The following is a 27343-nucleotide window of genomic DNA, read 5'->3' on the forward strand; positions in this document are numbered from 1 at the left end:
GATAAAGTATAGTTTACATTTCAGTTGATTGCCTATCATGGTAGCATATTGTGAACATAATTATAACTTCAGCAAAACTGACTCCTTAAAATTGATTGAGCACATGTGATAAATTACTGTGAAATCCAATAATCTCCCTATTGCTTAAAATAGTCTTATCAAGCAATGTTTCAATCAGTGAAATACTATCTATACTGTAGGAATGGACTTCATTAAAAATTGTTTAAGAACAACTATTCAAGTCTGTAGCCATTACTTTTTTTCTTCCAAGGTCTCAGCCAGAAAACTGAAACCCACTCCACCACGGCCACGGAGCCTCCATGAAAGAATATTAGAAGAAATCAAAGCAGAAAGAAAGCTGCGGCCTGTCTCCCCAGAGGAAATTAGACGGAGCAGATTAGGTGAGTCAGCTGCTTACTACACTGCTGGTCCAGCCTCATCCACTTGAAGCAATGTCTTTATACAACCAGCCCAGTGAAAAATAGTGGTATAGTGCAAAGTAAAAGTAGTGTTTGTTCCTCTTTCCTTTTCTCTCTCTCTCTCTCTCTCTCTCTCACACACACACACACACTCACACTCACACACCTTCACACTTACTTGAAGTTTATACTTGAAATTCACGGAAAAGGAGATTCTCTCCCCATATGATACTGAACTACATACATGAGGGCATCATAGCTTAGTGGGAGTTGCTCTGCCATTCTCTAGACTGTGTTTTTAGGAGAGTCCCTTTACCTCTCTGAGTGTTGATTTCTTCATTGGCAGAAGGGGGATAAAAATTCCTCTACATTTTCATTATGGCTTTTATGTAAGAATTAAATAGGGTTGTGGTCAAAATACTTCATAAATTATAATACACATACAAAGTTATTATGTTTTAGAAATATAAGTGATACATAGTTTTATTGCACATTACTGTTGTCTTATTATTGGTTTAAAGATACAGTATTATGTAATGCAAGCATCAATTATTATCTTACATCACTTATTCCCAAAGTTCCTTTATATTTACTATATTTAATATTGTTTAATGTGTACTGTAAACACATTAATTTTGATTTATAGCAAGACCATATTATAAAATGTTTGTAAACACTTTTGTTCATATAACTTTCCTTCTATTTGTAAGATTAAAGATCCCCAAAGAATTCAGAGAAATTTCCTTTAGGAAAATAGATTATAATGGCCTCTGAACAGGAAAGGAACCACACTCTCCTAGTTTTCTCCTCTGATCGGTTTTTCCTGACTCTTTCAGACTCTGCTTGGTCCTTCAGATTTCTGTCCTGGGCTCACTTCTCCCTGAGCAACCACACCCTTTTTTCCATGGTTTTTATTCCAGCTATTTCAGCTCCTGTCTGCCCACTGATCCCTCTAAGTTCACATCCATTCATCCAGCTCTCTGCTAGCTGGGGCCTGCAGCAGAATGAGTGAAATCATCTGTTTTCTCCTCAAACCTCCTCCATTTCAGTGTGCCCAAGGCAGAACCTCAGCATCATCTCTGACTCCTACTTAACAGCCAAGTCCTGTTGATGTTTCTTATTCTGGATCTTTGTAACCTCCCCCTTTTTTAGCCCAACACTATCCTAACTCAGCCCGTCATCTTCGAAGACTCTTACCTAGTTTATCACATCAGCTTTGACTATCCTCTCTGCTTCCAGCCTCGAACTCTTCAGTCACTCCATGTTGTTATATCCTTTCATTAAACTCTTGGCTCTTCTGTTACCTTGTGACCTCCTTGCCAGCAGGACACATTTCTTTGTTGTTCATTGTTGTAGAAGGGCTCCCATAGGTGTTGAAATAATTGAATGTACCTTCCAGTTACAAAGCTACAGAGTGAGTATGGATTGTATCAATTTATTGCTAATTTTTATGGCAGCAAGTATTATCTCTTACAAATAATGTTTAAAGCATGCTAAGTGACAAATCCATATGAGCATTTGTATAATAACTAAAGCATATAAGCCATGTGTACCAAGAGTCCTGAGAGTCCTCAGATGGGCCTGAGGAGAGTCTGTGAATCCCCTGAAATATAAAAAATGTGTGCTTAGTTCACAAAGTGTATGTATGTGCATTTTTCTGGACAGAGGGTCCATGGCTTTCCTAAGATTCCTAAAGAGTCCACTGCTTCAAAAGAGTAAGAACCACTGTGGAAGAATAAGGAAGTGATATTATATGATGTTAGCTTAAGACTGGAGTTTTTAAAAATTACTATACCTTGAAAAAGAATAGTGGGGGTAATAGAAGGATTTCAGCAAAACTGTGAGGCAAAACAAATATATTACCATGATAAAAGTAAGCTTTGTGATTTATAGGAGTACAGAGTAATTAGGCTGAGGGGTTGTAAACTTCAGTGGAAGTGCAATAGAAAAGAGAGGAGCAAGATAGGCGTAATGTGCATGAACAATGCATATGATATCTGACATATAGTTACTTCGCTTTTCTAATATTTTTTTGAACCTTTATTTTCTATTAAACAACCATGTCATCTCCTGGGGAACAGAGATGAAAAAGGCATAGTGTTTGCCCACAAATGCTTACAGAAGAATGACTCTGGAGTGTTGTGCATATTCATGTTGCAAGACCATTAACAGCAGCCAATCACAAGGCATTAGTGAGGCCAGAGAGATTAGGGAGACTAGGGAGAGACTAGAAGTCCTCGTAAGTGTCACGGGGACACTCTCATTGCCCGGAAGGGTCATCATATATATTCTTTGTCTACATATATATTCTTCTATTTCATTTTAAACAAATTAGATGCTCAATAACAGAAAACCTACTTTAGAATAAATATCAATTTTATGTTGTGAGAATATCTTATTATTTTTTATTTTAACCTTATGCATTGGGTGTTTCACAACAACCAGAATTGAGCTGTTATAGAAAGTGATTATTCGTTTTGTGAGAGTCTCATTTCTATGATTCTGCATTCAAACTGATCTTGAATTTTATTTGAAAGCAAGGGATTTAGGCTCATTTTTTCTGTAGATCTACATTGGTTCTTACTATACAATTTTGCTTTGGGGAGTTTGGTTTGGTAAGGATGGCAGAATGAACGTGAAGAGCAGTTTCCCTAAATATTTTTATAACCTTTCCCCTCCACGTAATTGCAAGCAGAATCCTACTATAGAAATTGGGGAAATGTGTAAATGTTATAGAAGAAACGTTACCCATAATTTCAACAGCCAGAGGCATCCACTGTGAATCTACTTGTGCATTATGAAATGGAGACAAGAAAGTATTCTGCTCTCTTCATTTAACAGTGTATGTGACATGAACATCTTCCCATGTCATTAAATACAACTCCTAAGGACCTTATATCTTGATATATGGCTATATTGTGTTTTATTTACCTATTTCCCTATTGTTTGACAGACTCTCCATTTTTTCCCCTGTCAGGTCTGAAAATACTGTTCTTGTGCATCAGTCTTTGTTCATGTCTGATCATTTTCTTTTTTCTAACATCTCATACTGTATTGAGACTTTGGGTTTTAAATATAAATTGTTCCTTTAAAAGCATCTTTTCCCTGGGGCTCCTGGGTGGCTCAGTCAGTTGAGCATCTAACTTCAGCTTAGGTCATGATCTCACGGTTTGTGGGTTGAGCCCCGCATTGGGATCTCTGCTGTCAGCACAGAGCCTGCTTCAGATCCTCATTCTTCCTCTCTCTACCCCTCCCCCACTTGTGCACAATTCTCTCTCTCCCAAAAATAAACAAACATTAAAAAATTTTTTAAACATCTTTTCCCTAAACTCCTTAATTGTTATTATGCTTGATTTCTCTCCTCTTTGTAATACATAGAACTTGGAATAGATCCAAACTTCGTCTTCCAAGAAATAATAGCATCCTTTTCTTATGCAATAGTCAGTCTTATTTCAAAAGATAGGTTCCTATACCAGAGAAGAGTAGAATGAGAAGATATTAGAGAAGGGTGATGAGTGCTCTGAGACCATGTTGTATTTTATTTGCTATGCATAATTAGGGAAATATAGAGTCAATAGTATTTTAATTCAGAAATGCAGGTTTTTTTTAGATAGGTGGGCTTTTTTTTTTATTCAAGTATAATTAACATACAGTGTTATTTTAGTTTCAGGTGTACAATGTAATGATTCAACAATTCCATACATTTCTCAGTGCTCTTCAGGATAAATGTACTCTTAGTCCCCTTCACCTATTTCACCCATCCCCGCAACTACATGCCCTCTGGTAACCACCAACATCTTTTTTTTGTTTGTGTCTTTTTCCTTTGTTCATTTGTTTTGTTTCTTAAATTCAGAGTATGAGTGAAACCATAGGGTATTTGTCTTTCTCTGACTTCTTTCACTTAGAATCATATCCTTTTGATTCATCCATGCTGTTGGAAATGGCAAGATTTCATTCTTTTTTATGGTTAAACAATGTTCCATTGTATATACCACATCTTTATCCATTCATCAGTTGATGTACACTTGAGCTGCTTCCATATCTTGGCTATTATAAATAATGCTGCAATAAACGTAGAGGTGTCTGTGTCTTTTCAAATTGGTGTTTTCATTTTCTTTGGATAAATACCCGGTAGTGGAATTACTGGATCATAAGGTGATTCTATTTCTGGTTTTTTGAGGAACATCCATACTGTTTTCCACAGTAGTTGACATTCCCACCAACACTACACTAGGGTTGCGTTCTCTCCACATCCTTGCCAACACTTGCTGTTTCTTGTGTTTTTGTTTTTAGCCATTCTGACAGGTGTGAGATGATATCTCATCGTGGTTTTGATGTGCATTTCCCTGATGATGAGTGATGTTGAACTTTTTTTCATGTATCTGTTGGCCATCTGGATGTCTTTGCAGAAATATTCATGTCCTCTGCCCATTTTTAATTGCGTTTTTTTTTTTTTTTGGTGTTGAATTACATAAGTTCTTTATATATTTTGGATATTAACCCTTATCAGTCATATCATTTGCAAATATCTTCTCCCATTCAGCAGGCTGCCTTTTAGTTTTGTTGATGGTTTCCTTCTCTGTGCAAAAGCTTTTTATTTTGATGTAGTACCAAGAGTTTAATTTTGCTTGTTTCCCTTGCCTGAAGAGACCTATCTAGAAAAGTGTTTCTACAAGAAATATAGGGTTTTTTGAATGGTGAGTGGAAGATTATTCTCCTCAACATAAAATTCCTAACTACTTTTCTCTAAGATAACTAAAATACAGTAAAATGCTTGTTTAAAAATTACATCCTAATTTATATATTAGGATGAGATACTTAAGATATTTCCTCATCATCAGACAATAAGTATGATTGTCAAAAAGAGTTGCATTATTTGCCCCATTGAAGATACACATTTCCTTTGTTGACATAAGTGCTTTTTAAAACCATCTACATATGATTCTGACATCTTACCTAGTTGCGTTTGGGATGTCACTCAATGCTTTACCTTCATATCATTTGTAAAAAATACTGTATTGAGATTTTGGATTGTAAATATAAATTATTCCTTTAAAAACATCTACCCAAAAAAAAAATTGAGAGATACTTTCTATTAAATTTAGATGTTGGAACTCTACAGGCATTCCACTTTGGAAAACACTAACGGGGAGACATTCTGCCCATTATGCCTATAGATCCATCCCTGCTATAGATCTGAGCTGCTGTCCTACCTGACCCTAGGTTATAGAATCAATGATACTGCTAAGAATTTGGGGCTGCAGTGAAAATAGTTAATTTTCACTGTCATGAATACCTAAATCAATCAAGTCTTTGTAGTAAGCTTAAAAAAAAAAATAAGTTGACTGAGGCATAATTTATCTACCATAAAATTCACCTGTATTATGAATACAATTCAGTGGGCTTTAGCATATGTAATACAAAATTTAAGACAAATTATTTCAACAGGAAATAAATAAGTTTATTCTTAAGAAATTGGGGCACCTGGCTGGCTTGGTCAGTGTAATGGCAGCTCTTGATCTCAGAGTCATGAGTTCAAGCCCCACTTTGGATGTAGAGATTACTTAAAAATAAAAAATCTTTTTAAAAAATGAAATTATATTTATTGAGCCTTTACTACATGCAAAGCACTGTTTACTATGTGCGAGAACCTTTTTTTGGTAGGGTCATTTAACCTTTCTAACAATCTAATAAGATAACCATTCTTCCCATTTTATAGATTAAGTAACTGAAGCACAGAGAGGTTAAGTAACTTTCCCAGAATCACACTGCTAGCAAGTGGCAGAGCTGAGATTCAAACTCAGACATTCTGGCTCCTGAGGCTTCTCTTTAACTGCTATGTTATACTGCCTGCAATGGGCAGTATAGTGATACAGTGTGATGATAGTTCCTAAAGGAGATTTTTCATAAAATATTTCACCTTTGGCAGAGATTTTGGCCAGATTTTCGTCCTGAAATAAATTACGTAAGAATGCATTTATTCTTTAAAAATTTTGTACCCTAAAATCATATTTAAGCCAAAATCCTATACTGTTTATTTAAAATGTTTGTATCTTTATCATGTTTTCATTTTTAACGTGTTCTTTAAAAAGTTATTTTTTTCTTTTATTGTTACTCCATTTCAAGTCTTAGTGATATATATAATTGAAACTAAGACTCATGGTTTTACTGTATTTCAGATTTTTATTCTCTGCCTTCAAGTCTGAAATATGCCATTACAGGTCTTCTTGAATCCTCCCCCCCCTTTTTTGTCCTCTCTGTGTATTCCTAACAGCTGAATTATTTTCTTTTTATTGTTTGTTTTCTTTTTTCAGCAATGCGGCCACTTAGCATGTCTTACAGTTTTGACTTGTCAGGTAAAAAACAAAACAAAACAAAACAAAACAAAACACTTTCACACCTGACGTGGGTTTTGTGGTTTCTGTGAAATACATTTCATTCATCTGCTTGTCCATACATGTCAAAGAAGAAAATTGAAAGGCTTCTTCTAAGCTGTGGTCAGTAAGATAAAAAATTCTGCTTATTTGAAAACAACATACTTAAAAAAATTAAAACTATAATAATAAATCTGTTGCCTACCAAGGGATTATAGAAGAACCATTACACAATCCTTGTGGTTATGAAATCTGGCTGACCATCCTTAGGGTTATTGTCTTTCACCCATACTCTTCTGAAGCAATGATGTCAAAATCTAAAACAGAACTTTGCCTTAAGAGAATAGAAAAGATTTTCAAGAAATGAAGTTTTGACACTAACTACTCTCTAAAGCACATTCAGTTATGTAAGTAATTAGACTCAAAGCTGTCAGCTATTTCAGAAGACCACTGATAGGCAAGAACTGTCCTTTGTGTCCCTGTGCTCCCTGTGGATAGAGCCTAATCATGAATCACTCTGAGTGCTGATTGAGAGCATAAAAATGCAGATGTGTTTAATGGCTTTGGTTGTAAAATACAGTTGACCCTGAACAACATGAGTTTGAACTGCTCAGGTCCACTTGTGGGAAGATTTTTTTATGCAAGAGGTGACAGCAGAAGATACAGGGATTTATTTACGGGTGCCTCCCACCCCTACACCCCCTCCCCCCCTGCTTCATATGACCAAATGGACTGAGACAATGAGCAGAGCTGCAGGGTGGTCAGGGTCTGCACCCAGAGCTGGGGGTCAGGATGCCGAGTTGAAGCAAGGAAATGTACCCAGAGGGCGGGATGGTGCTCCTCCACCTACCCATCACCCCTGGCCCCTGGGGCTCAGGCTATGCTGGCCGGCCGCTGCAAAGCCTGGGGCCACCCCCTCCCTTCCCACTCATGACTGGCCACAGCTGCCAATGGCCGTCAGTTGGTGGGGCACTTATAGGCAGATGGGACAGCTCTACTGTACCCCCAGGCCACTGTGGCTGCCCACCCGCCAGGCGGCTGCCTCTGCTAAGGCTGCGGAATATGTCTTCATGGGACCAGGCTCACTGCCACCTCCAGCCTGGCTTGACCTGCCTATACACAGATTTTCTTCAGCAAATATGCATATAGTACCGTAAATGCATTTTCTCATCCTTATGATTTTCTTAATATTTTCTTTTCTCTAAAAAAATTAGTTTCTTTTCTCTAGCTTTAAGAATACTCTGTGTGTGTGTGTGTGTGTGTGTGTGTGTGTGTTACATATAACATATAAAATATGTTAATTGACTGTTTATATTATCAGTAAAGTTTCCAGTCAACAGTACACTTAAATAGCAGTTAAGTTTTGGTGCAGGGGGATCAAAAGTTATTTGCAGATTTTCAACTGGGGTGGAGCTCTGCACCCCTAATCCCTGCCTTGTTCAAGAGTCAACTGTATAATTAATGTATTCTGGGTTTGTAGTACAAGTTTAGTTCCCTGCTGTTAAATAGACGGGGATTAAGAGTGAAACAAGTAACCATTAATGACTAAATTTGATGCCTTAAAACCAGCCCCTTTTTAAGTTGGGTTTTTAAAAATATACGTGAGTGACTATTCAAAGCCAACTTAATCCCAATAAAATATTTTGCAAGTTAGAATTTTTCATTTTGGATGCTGCTGTTTTGAGTATAAAATGAGATAGTGGCATTAATGTTTTCTTCCAGAGTTTTCTTAGATTTGCTCTAGAATTGTTGGCATACCTTATATACAAATTCATATTTAAAGAGCCAGAGAGTTCTAGTATCATATTCTGCTTATTAATATTTATGGAGTATCTTCCAACTGCTAAGCTAGTTCCCAGCTGTTTTTTAAATTTCTAATTATATTTGTAGGTCTCAGGCATCACTATAATTTATGCTTTTAAAAAAACTCAGATAAATATTTTATAATCTTCATTTACTACTTTTGACTGACCACTGAAGAGCTTTTTCTATTTTCTTTATTCATTTGAAAATTTTTATTTTATCAACCATTTGCAGAATGCAGAGTAAATGTTGTAAAAGAGAAAAAGAAAAACCTTGTAAAAATTTTGATCTGGAAAATAAACTCAGAAATGTTTTGGTACATAACTTGTTATTGATAATCTCCAAAAGTTAGCAGTATATATTATAGAGACTATGTCTCTTTTTCTGGAGATGTTTCTATCAGTTGGACTCTGAGGGAATGTCTGGCTACCTAAACATATTTACTATTAGCTAACATAAATTAGGCTGATCTGGAAAGTATGCATGCCCACACACATATAATATATATTGTTATAGGTAATATGGTGGCTTCTGATTTGGGAAGAAAGCTCTTAACCTCTATAATGTAAAAGAGTAGCAAAAAATTTTACTTGCTTTCAACTGCTTATCATTTTGCCGCTTTAGTGTGCTTCATGATTTCTACATGCTTCATTCTCGATTTCTTATGCTAGCTGCTTTTATGTTTGCATTGTTGCATTTTGACTAATCAATTAAGATGTCCCTAGTTAACAAATGGAAAAAGATCGATCCATTCTCTTAACCTAAATGCAAAGATTGGACTATAATTCTTCTCTAAGTTGGAAAATTAACACACTAAGGAGTAAATATTTAAGTATGTAGTATAGATAATGCCCCTGAACTTAAGTATAAAATAAGACATAATGAAGTATGTTCTGCTTATGTATGTCTTAGAAATATTAATACTTAGTGGAAAATCATAACAATCCATTCAACATTAATTAAGGTAAGTGTAATTTATTTTTGCAATGCAAACATGTATAATCTGTATCACAGTCCTATTTCCTCCCACTAAATAAGTCAGCAGTTGGGTGTATCTGACACAAATGAATTTATTACATAAAGTATTTAATATCGTGGTTATGCATTTTAGATTCTAAACATGAGGTATGTGACTTCTAAAGCCATAATCAAACTACTTACAAGTTTCTCTTAAAAATATGTTCAACTGGGTCTTTTACAAATATGTAGTAGTATAAGATAAAATCACACACAGTATTTGTCTTCTATGTGGAGATCATCTTGAAACTTGTTACATATTTTTTTTATCAATCCCATTTATCTCAAAGCTTTGAATTCAATACAGGTGTTTATTTCAGTAGGTTAGTGAATGAGCTCAAATATAGTTATCAATCTCATGGTAGTGTTTAGGCAAGTAGAGAACTATTGAGGTAATTTCTCAAGTGTCCTGCATTGAGAATGAAATGAACTCATGGCAGCCACTGTCACTTAGCAGTATTCCCTAAACTTCAGATCAGATGCCACCCTCACTATTTTTGCCAGGCTTTAAGTACCACCAGTATTATTTAAATTGCTTTAATCTATCATCAATGACTTATTAAAAATTCTTAAGCAAAAACACCCATAAAGCCACGTATTCGATTTATTTTTCCTGAAGCATTAACATAAATACATAAAACTTTCAGTGTTCCTCCATGCACTACTAGTGGTCTCACCCTTGGGGAAGCTCCCACTTGAAGGACTGGAAATGTGAGACCCACCTCGGAAAGCTGAATATTTCTCTTCTCACGGTACCTGCAGTGGGGGCGCCTCAGTTGGAATCTGAGCAGCTAGGAGGGGACAAAGATGTGTGCGTTTTAACTCTATACTTTCTATTGAAAGCCTCACTACTATAACAACTTGAGAAATTCTATAGGTAGTGTATAAAATAAGATACACTATAGAATAAGATCTTTTAAAATATGTTCAAGACCATATTTGAACACTACGTTTTTTCTTAAAGAATAGGATTTATCAGTTAGCCTGATCATTTCCTCTTTTGCTTTCTGGAAAACTTTTAAATTTTTTTTTTTTTAACGTTTATTTATTTATTTTTGAGACAGAGAGAGACAGAGCATGAATGGGGGAGGGTCAGAGAGAGGGAGACACAGAATCTGAAACAGGCTCCGGGCTCTGAGCTGTCAGCACAGGGGCCCGATGCGGGGCTCGAACTCACGGACCGCGAGATCGTGACCTGAGCCGAAGTCGGCGCTCAACCGACTGAGCCACCCAGGCGCCCCTGGAAAACTTTTAATTATACTCTTAAGTGTGGCAGCCTACTGCTCTCTACAACTCCATAGGAAAGATTTATTTAAAGATTTCAACCTTTAAATGTGTATAAAAACTTGCTCCTTTGGCCCTTTTGTCCCCTTCACTGCAGCTCCTTACCTAGTTATGTTTTTGCTCCAGCTGCCTAACATCTGGAAAGATAACACGAAGATGAACACATGTGTTGTCAAGTTTTCCATTAAGAATTTAATGTAAAATAAACAATTGACAGATCTGTCTTCCTTTTCTTCCTTTCCTCCCTCCTTCCTTGCTTACTCATACCCTTTCTTCTCATTCACAAGGACATGTGCTCTGACCTTCTTCATCTCTAAAAGTAAGCAGAAATTGTAAATATTAAACTAGATACATATTATTGATAATAATTTATGACTTGTAAATACTGTCAAGGAAGGCTGTACTAGAACACACTTATTCACTGAATGTTTCCTGGAAATCCACCACTTATACTTAAAGCATATAAATATTGTATGTTGGGAGGGAAACTACTATATTTTATAATAACTGCAGTTGCAGTGCTTTCCCTCTTAAAGGAGCTTTAATCATTCGTGTCTTCTTCACTTTCATGCTTAGTGTACCCTTACCTTCAACCACAGGAGTTTCACAGACTGTCCATGTGCAGAGATCAGTTTCATGTTGTTTGTCTGTAAAATAGATGTGCAGTGACTGCTTTTTTTCCTTTTTAAATGCTTTAATTTAATAGTTATTAAACTCAGTCTGTGTTTAACACTTCATTTGAAATACTAAAGAAAATTAGTTCCACTTGCATTAGTCCCACAGGATACCAGGAGAAAAAGGCAGCCTTGAGAATTAATAATACTAACAAGGAATCAACTGTGCGACTGGTCAGAAGGTCAGAGCACATGTCCTTGTGACTGAGAAGAAAAGGTATGAGTAAGCAAGGAAGGAGGGAGGAAAGGAAGAAAAGGAAGACAGATCTGTCCATCAATTGTTTATTTTACATTAAATTCTTAATGGAAAACTTGACAACACAATAGCTGTGTGACTGGCTAAGTCACTCTGAGCCTTAACTTTCCTGCTAATGGAGATAAAAATCAGTGTTAATAATTCCCAACATTTACTGTGTGTTACCATTATTACAAACAGTAGTATTTTATATGCAATTGTTAATCTTCAAAATGAGCTCATGTCTGTTGTTAGTTAGGCCCATTTTACAGATGATGAAACAAGAGGTTAAGTAACTTGCTCACAGACAACTAGCAGCAGAATTAGACTTTGAACCTAAATCATCTGCATCTTACTATATTATATACTCTGTACTCTGTATTCTGTATTTTATACTCTGTACTCTATATTCTGTACTCTGTATACTGTATAACCTGTCCTCTATACTATGCACTCAGTACTCTTATTCTGTACTTGTACTCTATGCTTTGTACTCTCTAGGCTGTACTCGGTAATATATATTCTGTACTCTGCTCTATACTATATACTTAACTATATATACTATATTCTCTGTATATATTCTATAGTCTCTCTGTTCTGTAGTGTGTACTCTGTGCTCTATACTCTATATGCTCTGTGCTCTATACTATATGCTCTATATACTCTATGCTCTTTACTCTCTATACTATATATATTCTGCTATATATACTCTATACTATATACTCTATATACTCTATGCCCTGTATTCTATACTATATATTTCTGTGCCCTGTACTCTATACTGTATACTCTATATACTCCGTGCCCTATACTCTACACTATATTCTCTCTATATTCTGTGCCCTCTACTCCATACTGTATATTCTATGTGCTCTATGCTCTGTACTTTTTATATTCTGTAGTCTGTACTCTGTATTCTATATAATATATACTCTGTACTCTATGTACTCTCTGTACTACTCTAGACTCTTCTCTGTACTACATACTATACTTGCTGTACTCTCCTCTGTACTAAATACTCTATATACTGTGGCCTTTAATATTTTATTGTCACATGTGGCATCCACACTTGGTACTTACATTAGATGATTTTTGACTTGGACATAAAAGCCAAGCCATTTATTTATATTATGTTTTCAATCCAAAGAACATGTATACTTTTGTACTATATAAGAAACTGTAACTTGTACTGATTGCACTTGCCTGCCATGGTTTGGATAGATTTTTTGCATGGCTTTTTTTCTTTTCTAATGGATGCTGTCCTATGATGCTTCTAAGCCTGTTCATGGGTATGTATCAGATGTCTTCTTTGCCTGTAAGCTTCCATCCTTAGGTATTTCTAATGTTTGTTTTTCTCTGTATACTTCCATACATAGCTATGCACTATGAAAAATTGAGTGAATGATATGTATGTTCAAAATAAAGCCTATTTCACTTATAAAAAATGTACTCTAAACCCTGTACTGTATACTATATACTCTATGCTCTGTAGTCTCTATACTCTGTAGTCTATACTGTGTACTGCATACTCTATATACACCCTGCTCTGTACTCTCTATACTACTCTGTGCTCCATAGTCTGTACTTTATACTATATACCCCATGCTCTGTACTCTGTACTATATATTCTATGCTCTGTACTCTGTATACTGTATACTCTGTGCTGCCACATGTCTTTAATCTGTTGTATCATCTTCCCACCCAGATTCGAGCTCTAAATAATCTAAATCATAAATCATCTTTATCAGAAGGAATGTATCCTAGATTCTTTGTGATCATGTTTATATGAATACAGATTATTCACTATTTTGATTTTTAAATTAAACCATTTTCAAATATTTGAGCCATATGGCTGCTTTGGCTTTGTGTATGCCACCACTGTGGTCCATCTATCACTAGCTTTTCGGAGACTATGAAGTAAAACCAACATCTCTTGATACAGAAGTTACAGTCAGTTATCTATAGGATTCCTTCTGGCTCTAAATTCTAATGTATAAATGTGAATATAATTATTCATTTAAAGGTTTTCTTTAATTGAATCTGACAGATAATATCTAACAAAAATGTTTTATATACGCAGGCATTATTGTATCAAGCCTCTGTGTTGTATTTGTGTGACATGGAAATGCCATGTCACCTAATGTGTGCTACCAAGTGCAGGCAGGTACTTAGAAAAGTGCATTCAGCCTACTAATTACCTTTCTCAGCTTGAGAAAAGAAAGGTAAGCTTTTGCCTTTCTTTCAGCAGATGTAACTACTCCTGAATCTCCAAAGAACGTTGTGGAATCATCAATGGTGAATGGAGGTTTAACATCACAAACAAAAGAAAATGGGTTGCGCGCTGCACAGCAGGTGCCTGTGCAGCGGAAGAAGCTCCTCAAAGCCCCAACTCTGGCTGAACTGGACAGCTCAGACTCTGAGGTGAGTCCCATTAGGTCCTGGCTCTCAAATCTTGATTCCATGTTCAGAATGCCAGCCCTCTCTGACCTAGTTTACTAATCACGTTGCCTTAGTTGTTGCTTGATCTCTTCCTATTTTTCAGTCAATAAAGTTGGGACTGAAATTCATTTGTTTGGCAGGAAGTGAAACAGTAGATTACTTACTGTTTTTCGGTAAAGACCAGTATAGTGGCCATAGTTTATAGAATAAGTTCTGAAATATTCACATGGTCTTAGATTATAGTGCTATTAAAATAAGAAGAAAAAAAGATGCAAACATAGTATCTTCATTACGTTTCCCTTCATTCTGGGAAGGAAAAAAGAAAAATATATTTCCATGGATTCTTCTCTTTCTTTCTCTCTCTCTCTCTCTAACACACACACACACACCTACCCATAGTGAAGCTCGTTCTTTCTGTAATAATACCAATAGACAGGTCTGCAAAAGAAAACTCTGCTAAGGTTATCCAGATTTCATCTTTCTCCTGATGCCCTTTGGAGGAAGATCTCATGTCCTCCTGTTTTCCAGAAAAAAATCAGGATGCTGGTGCTTCCCAATTCTCTCTCAAGCCTTTGTCTGCAGCATCAATGTTGTGTATGTCCACTGTATAAAATGAAATTACATGCTTGCCTCCCTCTTCCCTCAGGCCCTGCCAGACAAACAACACACACACACAGCCAGCTTCTCATCTTCTGTTTGCTGTTGTGGTTGCTGGCTCCATCCACTCCATGTTCATCCAATTTAGAATTAAGGAATTATTCTTTAATTGCCCAGACCTGTCTCTGAGACAGTTCTGGCAGCCTTCAGTGACAGTGCCACCCTTGGAGCAAAGCAGCAGTAAAGGAGCAGCAGGAATTCTACAAGTGACGTTGTTCCAACCAGCACATATGATTAAGAGCCTACTGGTCAGGATGTAGAACTAGAAAAGGCCTAGTTTAGTGAGTGACTAGTAACTGCATCGGACAATACAAGCAAGCAAGTTTTAGAAAGCAGGCCTGGCAATAGAAAAGACTGGTGTTTCAAAGAATAGAGACCATCAGGATCCCCCAGCCAGGTACAAAGTGCTTAGTTGGGGGAATGGGCACCACAGGGCAAGCTGAGCCGGATTCTACACCCACATCCTCTTGCTCAGATCCGACCTCCAAGTCCCCTGGCCTCTTTTGGGCATCTTTGTGATTCCTCTGGGCTGGGAACTAATCTTAATGAAGATTAGTTTTTAAATAGTGAGAGATTGGGTCCAGCTGCCTGTGGTCGGCAAGCAGGGGCAGAGGACCATCAACAGCTTTTGAGAAAAAATCCTAAAAGGACTTGAAGCATGCCATTGCCCCCACCACTTCTCTCTCTCCTGCTGACTGACTTACAGTCACCTGACTGCCCCAGAACAGGTTCTTGGTTCTTCCCAGTAGAAGCAAGTGAAATCAGTAAAGAGTGGTATAGAAGGGGTGGACATGCTCAGTTCTGTAAAACTGGACTCTAAAAATGTTTCTGGGGGGCTCCAGGGTGGCTCAGTTGGTTGAGCATCTGACTTCAGTTCAGGTCATGATCTCACAGTTCGTGATTTCGAGCCCCGCATTGGGCTCTGTGCTGACAGCTCAGAGCCTGGAGCCTGCTTCAGATTCTGTGTCTCCCTCTTTGCCCCTTCCCCGCTCATGCTCTGTCTCAAAAATGAATAAGTGTTAAGAAAAAAAATGCTTCTGGGGATGGTGGGCTAACATATGTGAGGCTTGCGGATGGTTTCTGCTATTTAAATCTAGGTAGCACCCACTTCATAATTTTCTGGGAGTACTGTGTATATGGCCCCTTTTTTCTTTTCCTAAGAGATACTCTTGGCATTTATTTCCTTTTGACCCTCCATAAGCAGAAGGAGGTCGTTCTAGTTGCTTGCTAGCTTTTCTGGAGATTTGTGTGACCTTTACACCATGTCTGGGGTTGAAACTTTGGTTACACTGCTTGATTTGTTCTTCATGGTATGTACCAAGAGTGTGGAAATCACTGTTCAAACCTTCTTTGTTTGAACTGTGTGGTTTATACAGCCTTTTTTTCATCTCATGTTCTTTGACCAGATCCTTTGTATTGTAGCTTGTTTGAAACCACAGCTTTCAACATTAGGTTTTAGGTGAGGCCATTTTTTATGAATGGCTAATTCTTAAAATCACCTTAACTAAGTAGGTCAGAGAGAATTTTCACTACTTGTCGCACATAATCATAGGTTAATATTTTAACCTAATTTTCTTTCTTCTACCATTTAAAACTATTTAGCAGTTTTCTATAGATATTATGGAAATAAGTTGTCTTTTAGTTCATGTATATCCTGTCACATAGTAGATAATAAGTTTTTCATGAATAAATATTGTACTTAATCTTGGTATTATTATTAAAAATAAATTAAGGATGTCTCTTCTCACAGGTTATAGGAATTTAAATTTTGTTTTGCACAATGTAGATATTTTTCTAGATTCATATGAAATATTTATTTTCATCTTTATTCAACAAATATTAATATTTATTCATTACTTAGTAACAGTGGGTTTGTTACAACAACGAATGAGACACATAGCTTCCACCTGCATGCAGATCCCAATCTATTACTTTTATAAATGTATTAAATATTTCCCTAATAATAATGTTAACCACTATTTACTGTGTGCCTGGTAATGTGTTAAGCATTTTGAGTTTTGAGTGCATTATCTTATCTGATCCAATAACACAGTGTAAAGATGGTTAAATACCAGGTGTTAAAACCTAGATGAGAAACTAGCTTCGTGTCCCATCACACTAATGAGGGATACAAACCCAGACTTGTCTTATGTTAGATCCCTTCTAGTTTGTCTTCTGCTTGCCTTGAACCTTTGGCATTTTAATTTGGTGCCTCACATTAAAATAAATCTCTAATAGTAAAATGTGATTAGCATGAGAGCACTAATGTCTAAGAATCTCTCTGTTTCTCTGCCCCCACCTTTCTCAGGAGGAAACTCTGCACAGATCAGCCAGTAGCAGCAGTGTGTCTCCCTCTTTCCTTGAAGATCCCTCAGTAGAGGCTGTGTCCACGAGGAAGCGTGAGTATTTGTGATGAAAAGAGCTAGTGTCAGATACCTTCAAAACACACTGTACCTAGAATAGGGAATCCCAGAGTGCCTTGTGATCATTTAAGATAGAAAGAATTAACCCTGTAATTTCACTAGTCAGGAGCAGAAATATTGTTATAGTCCTAGAGTGACTTGTTAAGATAGGGCTTAACTGATTACTGGGCCTCAGGTTCTTATAACAGATCAGTCACCTTTGGGTTGTAAGGAGTAAGTCGTGTGTGTGTGTGTGTGTGTGTGTGTGTGTGTGTGTGTGTGTTTTAGATTAATTACCTCCTTGTCTGAATTTAAGCTCAGAGCCCTAAGTAATCACACTTGTTATCATTCCCACCCCCACACACATACACACATATCTATACCCCCTTACATATATAGATAGTAAAAATGCCTTTGTAGCTCTTCATAGGTTCTGAACACAGAATCTGAAGTTAAGTGATTTCTAAATGTTTTTAATAATATTTTTCATGTACAAGATCATTATGATTAAAAATTACACATTTAGGGAGAGGATTCTGGGAAGATGTTGGAACAAGAAGCACCAAGAATCTGTCTCCCACCTAGACAACAATTGCACTGGCAGAATCTCTGATGTAACTACTTTGGAACTCTGAAGTCTGTTGAAGGCTTGCAACTTCCAGGGGAAGATTTAGATGAAAACTTGTGGTAATTTCAGTCACTTTCAGCTCTTAGTACAGTAGCAGCTACTCATGCCCCACCCCCAGCCACAAGGCAGTTTAGTGTTCCTGAAGCAGCTTACACACAGTTTACAGGAACTAGGGTGGGCAAAAAGGACCCTGTCCTCCAAATATTGGGAATCTTTCCTTTGATTGCTGATTGTTCCATCTGATTCCAAAGGTGTAGACAAAGAGGCCTGTAGTCATTGTTGTTCCTTGTTGCCCACTCCCTGCATGCTAAAGTGTCTTCCAGGGAATTTAAAGGGCTGGCTCCTTCCCCCCACCCCCTTCATTTTTAGCTTTTTCCCTTTCTGGAGCCAGACATTAAAGACTAAGATATTCAGAAACAACTACATATATAGGAAAAATTATAAAGTTACTATGCATGCCCAGAGAATGGCTTATGAAAGACCTGAGATCTTAAGTTTATATCTTAGGCTGATCCTCAGCACAGAGAGAGCCTACAACAGTCAAGAAAACAGTGAACAAAAACAGTAACAAAAAACAGCAGCACCTGGGAAAGGGGCAGAATATGATTTCCAGAGTTACCACATTATTAGATTCAAATGTCCAGTGTTTAACAAAACAAAATCACAAGGCATACAAAAAAACATGAAGGTATGGCCCATTCAGAGTAAAGAAACAGTCAACGGAAACTGCCCCAGAAAAAGAGGGTGATATGCCCATCAAAGACTTTAAAATAAACTGTTTTAAAATGCTCAAAGAACTAAAAGAAGATATGGAGAAAGTCAGAAACACAATGTGTGAACAATATGGAAAGATAATAAAGAGCCAGAAAACCTAAAATGAAACCAAAAAAATTCTGGAGCTGAAAATTCCATTAACTGAAAAGAAAAATTCACTAGAAGATTAAAGGACAGATTTGAGCAAGCAGAAAAAATAATCTACAAATTCAGGCCAGGGCAATAGAAAACATCATGCCTGAGGAATAGAAAGACAAAAGACCAAAGACAAGCAAACAGAGACGGAGAGATCTGTCGGACACCATCAACCAGACCAACAAATGGATGGTGGGAGTCCCCGAAGGAGAGGAGAGAGAGGGACAGAAAAAATAATTGCAGAAATAATTTCTGAGACTTCCCAAATTTGATGAAAGACATGAATATAAACATCCAAGAAGCTTCACTAAAATGAACTCAAAGAGACCCACAGCAGGACACATTATAACCCAGCTTTCATAAGCCAAAGACAGAGCAACAAGAGAGAAGTGAGTCACTAGAGACAAGGGATCCTCAACGAAATTTTCAGCATATTTCTCATCAGAAACTTTGGAGGTCTGAAGACAGTGGACCAATAACAGCTTTGTCACCCACTGTCACCCACTGTCTGAAAGTTTCCTTTACACCACTTCACTTTTTTTGAAAGATCAACATTAATATTTGTTTTAGCTAACTGAGAGAAATCCAAAGAGGATTTTCACTTCTACAAGATGTTTCAGTTGCTTCTTTGGTTTTTGCCATTTCAGCTTACAAAAGGTTTCATAGGAATGTTCTCCTTCCAGATAGTTGGGGAACTCTGTATATTCAGAGTGCTTAAAGAAAAAAAAAGTCAACCAACAATCTTCTATCCAGCAAAACTATAGTTCAAAGTGAGAGAGAAATAAAGATATTCCCAGATAAACAAAAGCTGAGGGAGTCCATAACCACTAGACCCTCCCTACATTAAAGGCTCAGAGGTCTTACAGGCTGAAATAGAAGGACACTAGGTAATACTTCGAAGCCATAGGAGAAATAAAGGTCTTGGTCAAATACATAGGCAATTATAAAAGCTAGTATTATTGTAACACTGGTTTATAACTGCACTTTTTGTTTTCTATGTAATTTGAGAGACTAATGCATTTAAAAAGAATTATTAGTCTCTATTTGGGGGAAGGCAGTGTATACAAATGTAATTTTGTGACATCAACAACCAAGAGGGATGGAGGACAGAGCTGTATGGGAGCAGAGTTTTGTGTGGTATAGAAATTAAGCTGCTATACATCCAAATCAGAATGTTATAATTTTAGATTGTTAAATGTAGTTTCCATGGTAACCACAAAGAAAATAGCTACAGAATATATACAAAAGAAAATGGGAAAGGAATTTAAATGTTTCGTTATAAAAAAAAAACAATTTCACATGAAAAACAAGAATGAAGGAAATGAGCTGTAAGGCATATAGAAAACAAATGACAGAAGTCCATCCTGATCAGTAATTAGTTTAAATGTAAATGAATTAAACTCTCTAATCAAAAGCTAGAGATTGGCAGAATGGATAAAAACACATGATTCAACTATATGCAGACTAGAAAAGACTCCCTTGAGAGTCTTGAGAGTCAAAGGCATAAACAGATTGAAAGTGACATTATAGAAAAGATATTCCACGCAAATGGTAACTAAAAGGAAGCTGGAGTAACTATACTGACATTAGACAATATAGACTTTAAATTTAAAAAAAGTTACAAGAGACAAGGAAGGAGACTGTGTAGTAATAAAAGGCTCAATGCAGTAAGAAGAAAGAACAGTTATTAACATTTATGCACCTAATGACAGGCCATCAAAATATATAAAGTAAAAACTGACAGAAATGAAAGAGAAATAGACAGTTCTCAATAATAGTTGGAGACTCCTCTCACAATAATGGATAGAATAACCAGACAGAAGATAGGGAAATAGAGGACTTGAGCAGCCCAATAAACCAACTAGATCTGAAAGACATATACAGAATACTCCACCCAACAACAAACACACATTCTTCTTCAGGGCACATGGAACGTTTTCAAGAATAGACCATATGTGAAACTACAAGTGAAGTCTCAATAGATTTTAAAAGATAGGTATCATATACAAAGGATCTTCTCTGGCCATAATGGGATAAAGTTAGAAATCAGTAACAGAAAGAAAACTGAAAAATTCACAAAATTATAGAAATTAAACAATACACTTTTTGAAAATCAGTGGGACAAAGAAGAGGTCACCAGAGAGATTAGAAAATACTTACAAATGAAAATAAAAATACAACATATAGGACACAGTAAAAACACTGCTAAGGTGAAACTTACTGTGATAAACACATTTCAATGATTAGTTGGTGGTTTTAAAAAGAAAGGAAAGAACGAATGAATGAGTGAACCAACAACCTAACTTTACAACTTAAGGAACTAGAAAAAGAAGAACAAACTAAACACAAAGTTAGCAGAAGAAAGGAAATAATAAAGATTAGAGCAGAGATAAATGAAATAGAAAATAGAAAAACAATGGAGAAAATCCGTGAAACCAAAAATTGATTCTTCAAAAATATCAACACAGTTGACAAACCATTAACAAGATGACCTAAGAAAAAAGATTCAAAATACTAACATGAGAAATGAAAAGAGGAACCATTACTTCTGATTCTACAGAAATAAAAAGAGTTATGAGAGAGTATCATGAACACTTACCATCAAATTGTTTGGTCTTGGGGCGCCTGGGTGGCTCAGTCGGTTAAGCGGCCGACTTCAGCTCAGGTCATGATCTCGCGGTCCATGAGGGCTGTGAGTTCGAGCCCCGCGTCGGGCTCTGTGCTGACAGCTCAGAGCCTGGAGCCTGTTTCAGATTCTGTGTCTCCCTCTCTCTGACCCTCCCCCATTCATGCTCTGTCTCTCTCTGTCTCAAAAATAAATAAAGGTTAAAAAATTTTTTTTTTAAATTGTATAGTCTTGATGAAATGGACAAATACCTAGAAATGCCAAATCTAGCAAGACTAAATCAGAAAGAAACAGAAAATCATTCAGATTACTAGTAAGGATAGTGAGTTAGCAATCAGAAACTCTCCCAACAGAGCCAAAGCATAAGAGACTGTTAAAAACTGAGAACAAACTGAGGGTTGATGGGGGGTGGGAGGGAGGGCAGGGTGGGTGATGGGTATTGAGGAGGGCACCTTTTGGGATGAGCACTGGGTGTTGTATGGAAACCAATTTGACAGTAAATTTCATATATTAAAAAATAAAAAAAAAATTTAAAAAAAAAAAAAAAAAAAAGAAACTCTCCCAACAAAGAAGAGGCTGGAATTTGATGCATTAAAAAACAAAACAAAAACTCAAAACTACCAATTCTTCTCAAACATTTCCAAAAAATTGAAGAGAAGGGAACGTTTCCTAAAAGTCATTCTGTGAGACCGCATTACCCTGATACTGAAGCCAAACAAAGACACTATAAGGACAGAAAACTATAAGTACCCTTTACAAATACTGACTTTTTTTTAAAAGATCTTTTACTAACAAATGGGTGCCTGGATGATTCAGTCGGTTGAGGGTCTGACTTTAGCTCAGGTCATGATCTCGCAGTCCATGATTTCAAGTCCCACGTCAGGCTCTGTGCTGATGGCTCAGAGCTTGAAGCCTGCTTCAATTCTGTGTGTGTGTGTCTCTCTCTCTCTGTCTCTGCCCCTCTCCCACTCACACTCTGTCTCCCTCTCTCTCTCAAAAATAAATAATTCCCTGGGGAATTCTACCAGGTATTTAAAGCAGAGTTAATACCGATCCTTCTCAAGCTCTTCCAAAAAATAGAAATGGAAGGAAAACTTCTGGACTCATTCTCTGAAACCAGCATTACCTTGATTCCCAAACCAGACAGAGACCCCACAAAAAAGGAGAACTATAGGCCAGTATCCCTGATGAACATGGATGCAAAAATTCCCAACAAGATACTAGCAAATCAAATTCAACAGCATGTAAAAAGAATTATTCACCATGATCAAGTGGGATTCATTCCTGGGCTGCAGGCCTGGTTGAATATTTGCAAATCAATCAGTGTGATACATCACATTAATAATAGAAAGGATAAGAACGAGATGATCCTGTCAACAGATGCAGAGAAAGCATATGTCACAATACAACATCCTTTCTTAATAAAAACCTTAAGAAAGTAGGGATAGAAAAACATACTTAAACATCATAAAAGCCATATATAAAAAGCCCACAGCTACTATTATCCTTAATGGGGAAAAACTGAGAGCTTTCCTGAGATCAGGAACATGACAGGGATGTCCACTCTCACCGCTGTTGTTTAACATAGTGTTGGAAGTCATAGCATCAGCAGTCAGACAACAAAAGGAAATCAAAGGCATCAAAATTGGCAAAGAAGTCAAACTTTCACTTTTCACAGTCGACATACTCTGCATGGAAAACCCATGAGACTCCACCAAAAGACTCCTAGAACTGATACATGAATTTAGCAAAGTTTCAGGGTACAAAATCAATGTACAGAAATTGGTTGCATTTTTATACACCAGTAATGGAGCAACAGAAAGAGAAATAAAGAAACTGATTCCATTTACAATTGCACCAAGAACCATAAAATACCTAGGAATAAACCTAACCAAAGATGTAAAAGATCTGTATGCTGAAAACTATGGAAAGCTTATGAGGGAAACTGAAGAAGACACAAAAAAATGGAAAAACATCCCATGCTCATGGATTGGAAGAATAAATATTGTTAAAATGTCAATACTACCCAAAGCAATCTACACATTCAATGCAATCCCAGTGAAAATTGCACCGGCATTCTTCTCAAAACTAGAACAAACAATCCTAAAATTTGTATGGAACTAGAAAAGACCCCAAATGACCAAAGTGATATTGAAGAAGAAAACCAAAGCGGGAGGCATCACAATCCCAGACTTTAGCCTCTACTACAAAGCTGTAATCAACACAGTAGCACAAAAACAGACACATAGACCAATGGAATAGAATAGAGACCCCAAAATTGGACCCACAAATGTATGGCCAACTAATCTTTGACAAAGCAAGAAAAAGTGTCCAATGGAAAAAGTCTCTTTAGCAAATGGTGCTGGGAGAACTGGACAGGAACATGCAGAAGAATGAATCTAGACCACTTTCTTACACGATACACAAAAATAAACTCAAAATGGTGAAAGACCTGAATGTGAGACAGGAAACCATCAAAACCCTAGAGGAGAAAGCAGGCTCTTTGACCTCAGCCACAGCAATTTCTTACTCAACACATCTCCAAAGGCAAGGGAATTAAAAGTAAAAATGAACTATTGGGACCTCATCAAGATAAAAGGCTTCTGCACTGCAAAGGAAACAACAAAACTAAAGGCAGCCAATGGAATGGGAAAAGATATTTGCAAATGACCTATCAGATAAAGGGCTGGTATCCAAAATCTATAAAGAACTTACCCAACTCCACACCCAAAAAACAAATAATCCAGTGAAGAAATGGGCAGAAGACATGAATAGACACTTTTCCAAAGAAAACATCCAGATGGGCAGCAGACACACGAAACGATGCTCATCATGAAACGTCACTCATCATCAGGGAAATACAAATCAAAGCCACACTGAGATACCACCTCACACCGGTCAGAGTGGCTAAAATGAACAAATCAGGAAACTATAGATGCTGGCGAGGATATGGAGAAATGGGAACCCTCTTGCACTGTTGGTGGGAATGCAGACTGGTACAGCCACTTTGGAAAACAGTGTGGAAGTTCCTCAAAAATTAAAAATAGAACTACTCTATGACCCAGCAATAGCACTACTAGGAGTGCTAATGCATAGGGGCACATGTACCCCAATGTTTATAGCGGCACTTTCAACAATAGCCAAATTATGGAAAGAGCCTAAATGTCCATCAACTGATGAATGGATAAAGAAGATGTGGTTTATATATACAATGGAATACTACTTGGCAATGAGAAAGAATGAAATCATGCCCTTTGCAGCAACGTGGATGGAACTGCAAGGTATTATGCTGAGTGAAATAGGTTAGTCAGAGAAGGACAGATATCATGTGTTTTCACTCATGTGTGGATCTTGAGAAACTTAACAGAAGTCTATGGGGGAAGGGAAGGGGAAAAAATAATTATAAACAGAGAGGGAGAGAGGCAAACCACAAGAGACCCTTAAATACAGAGAACTAACTGAGGGTGGATGTGGGGGGAGAGGGGAAAATGGGTGATGGGCATTGAGGAGGGCACTTGCTGGGATGAGCATTGTGTGTTGTATGTAAGCCAATTTGACAATAAATTGTATATTTTTTTAATTTTTAAAAAATAAATAAATAAATAAAAATACTAACAAACAGAATTCAGCATTGTAGTAAAAGGATTACATACCCTGACCAAGCAGGATTTATTCCTGACTGCAAGGATGGTTCAAAATATACAAATTGAGTAGCGTAATATGCCACATTAACAGGAAAACAACCACAGGATTATTTCAATCAATGCAGAAAAAGCATTTGACAAAATTGAACACCCTTTCATGGTAAAAACACTTTACACAAACTAGGAATAGAAAGAAACTACCTTGAGGCACCTGGATGGCTGTTGGTTGAGCATCCAACTCTTGATTTTGGTTCAGGTCACAATCCTAGGGTTGTGGGATTGAGCCCTGTGTTGGACTCCATGCTGAATGTGGAGCCTTCTTGGGATTCTCTCTCTCTCTCTCTCTCTCTCTCTGTCTCTGTCTCTGTCTCTGTCTCTCTGTGCCCTCTGCCCTTCTCCCCTGCTTGCTCTCTGTCTTTCTAAACTTAAAATAAAAATTTTTTAATTGAAAAAAAGGAAACTACCTTAATGTAATAAAAGCCATATATGAAAAATTCACTTTAAACATCATACTCAGTGGTGAAAGACTGAAAAAATTTCCTCTAATAAATAGAAACAAGGCAAGGATCCCTGCTTTCATCACTTCTGTTCAACATAGTCCTGGAAATGTTAGTGAGCACAGTTTGGCTAGGAAATAAAGGAAAGGAAATAAGGAAAAAAAGGAAATAAAGGGTAGCCAGACAGGAAAAAAAGCAAACTTACCTCTTTGCAGATGATATGATCTCACATGTAAAAAAACTCTAAAAGATTCCAAACACAAAAATATTGTTAGAATAAATAATTCAGTAAAGTAGCAAAATATAAAGTCAGCACACAAAAATCAGTTGCATTTCGGGGCACCTGGGTGGCTCAGTTCCTGATCTCACGGTTCATGAGTTTGAGCCCTGTGTTGGGCTCTCTGCTAACAGCTCAGAGCCTAGAGTCTCCTTCAGATTCTGTGTCTCCCTCACTCTCTGCCCCTCCCCTGATCACACTGTCTCTCTGTCTCAAAAATAAGTAAACATTTTAAAAAATCAGTTCCATTTCTATACACAAGCAATAAATAATCTGAAAAGGAAATGACAAAAGCAATTGCATTTATAAAAGAATATCAAAAAGAATAAAATACTTAGGAATCAAACAAGGAAGTGAAAGACTTGCTCACTAAAAACATTGCTGAAAGAAATTAAAGAAGACGTAAATAAATGGAAACATATCCTGTGTTCATGGATTGGAAGACTTAATATTCTTAAAATGTTTATACGGACCAAAGTTATCTACAGATTCAGTGCAATCTCTATCAAAATGCCAATGACATTTTTGCAGAAATAGAAGACCACCCATTCTAATATTCATATGGAATCTCAGAGGACCCAAATAGCCAAAACAACTTTGAAAAAGAACTCATACTTCCTGATTTCAAAACTTACTACAAACTAGATCCTGGGAAGATGGCGGCGTAGGAGGACGCTGGGCTCACCGCGCATCCTGCTGATCACTAAGATTCCACCTACACCTGCCTAAATAACCCAGAAAACCGCCAGAAGACTAGCAGAATGGAGTCTCCAGAGCCAAGCACAGACAAGAGGCCCACGGAAGAGGGCAGGAAGGGCGGCGAGGTGGTGTGTGCTATACGGACTGGCAGGAGGGAGCCGGGTTGGAGGGGCGGCCCACCGGCCAAGCAGAGCCCCCGAGTCTGACTGGCAAAAGCGGAGGGGCCGGACGGAATATGTTCGGACAGCAAGCGGGACTTGACATCTGGAACGTTATAAGCTAACAGCTCTGCTCGGAGAACAGGAGGGCTGGAGGACAACGGGAGGGAGAGTTGTTGAGCCCCGGACGACAGAGCTCAGGTTGGCGGGGAACAAAAGTGCTCGCCAGTGCCATCTCCCTGGCCCCTCCCCCAGCCAAAATCCCAAAGGGAACCAGTTCCCGACAGGGAACTTGCTTGCACCACGCAAACACCGAATGGTGTGCTTCTGCGGATCCATCCCTCCGGCGGGTCTGACTCCCTCCTGGTGCTGCAGGGCCCCTCCCCGAGGCGGATCTCCGAAGGAAAAGTGAGCTGAGCCTGCTCCTCCCGCCCCTGTGCACCTTGCGGATTCACCCCAGCTAATACACCAGATCCCCAGCACCACAAGTCTGGCAGTGTGCAAGTAGCCCAGACGGGCCACACCACCCCACAGTGAATCCTGCCCCTAGGAGAGGGGAAGTGAAGGCACACACCAGTCTGACTGGCCCCAGCAGTGGGTT

General features: G+C 37.6%; 1 protein-coding gene across 7 annotated transcripts in view; it reads left to right on the top strand.

Annotated features, from left to right (window-relative positions):
• The window catches only part of SPIRE1 (spire type actin nucleation factor 1), a 198820-nt gene that overhangs the window by 149839 nt on the left and 21638 nt on the right, over window positions 1-27343 (top strand). For 5 of the 7 annotated variants that reach the window (XM_042909576.1, XM_042909578.1, XM_042909582.1 and 2 more), the window contains 3 exons: window positions 272-401; window positions 14052-14227; window positions 17211-17301. In XM_042909576.1, the coding sequence (XP_042765510.1) occupies window positions 272-401; window positions 14052-14227; window positions 17211-17301 (397 nt within the window). The remainder of the gene's footprint in view (window positions 1-271; window positions 402-14051; window positions 14228-17210; window positions 17302-27343) is intronic. The other 2 variants (XM_042909577.1, XM_042909579.1) reach the window with 1 other exon arrangement.

This window comes from Panthera leo, chromosome D3, assembly GCF_018350215.1.
Source record: "Panthera leo isolate Ple1 chromosome D3, P.leo_Ple1_pat1.1, whole genome shotgun sequence".
Lineage (NCBI taxonomy): Eukaryota > Metazoa > Chordata > Mammalia > Carnivora > Felidae > Panthera > Panthera leo.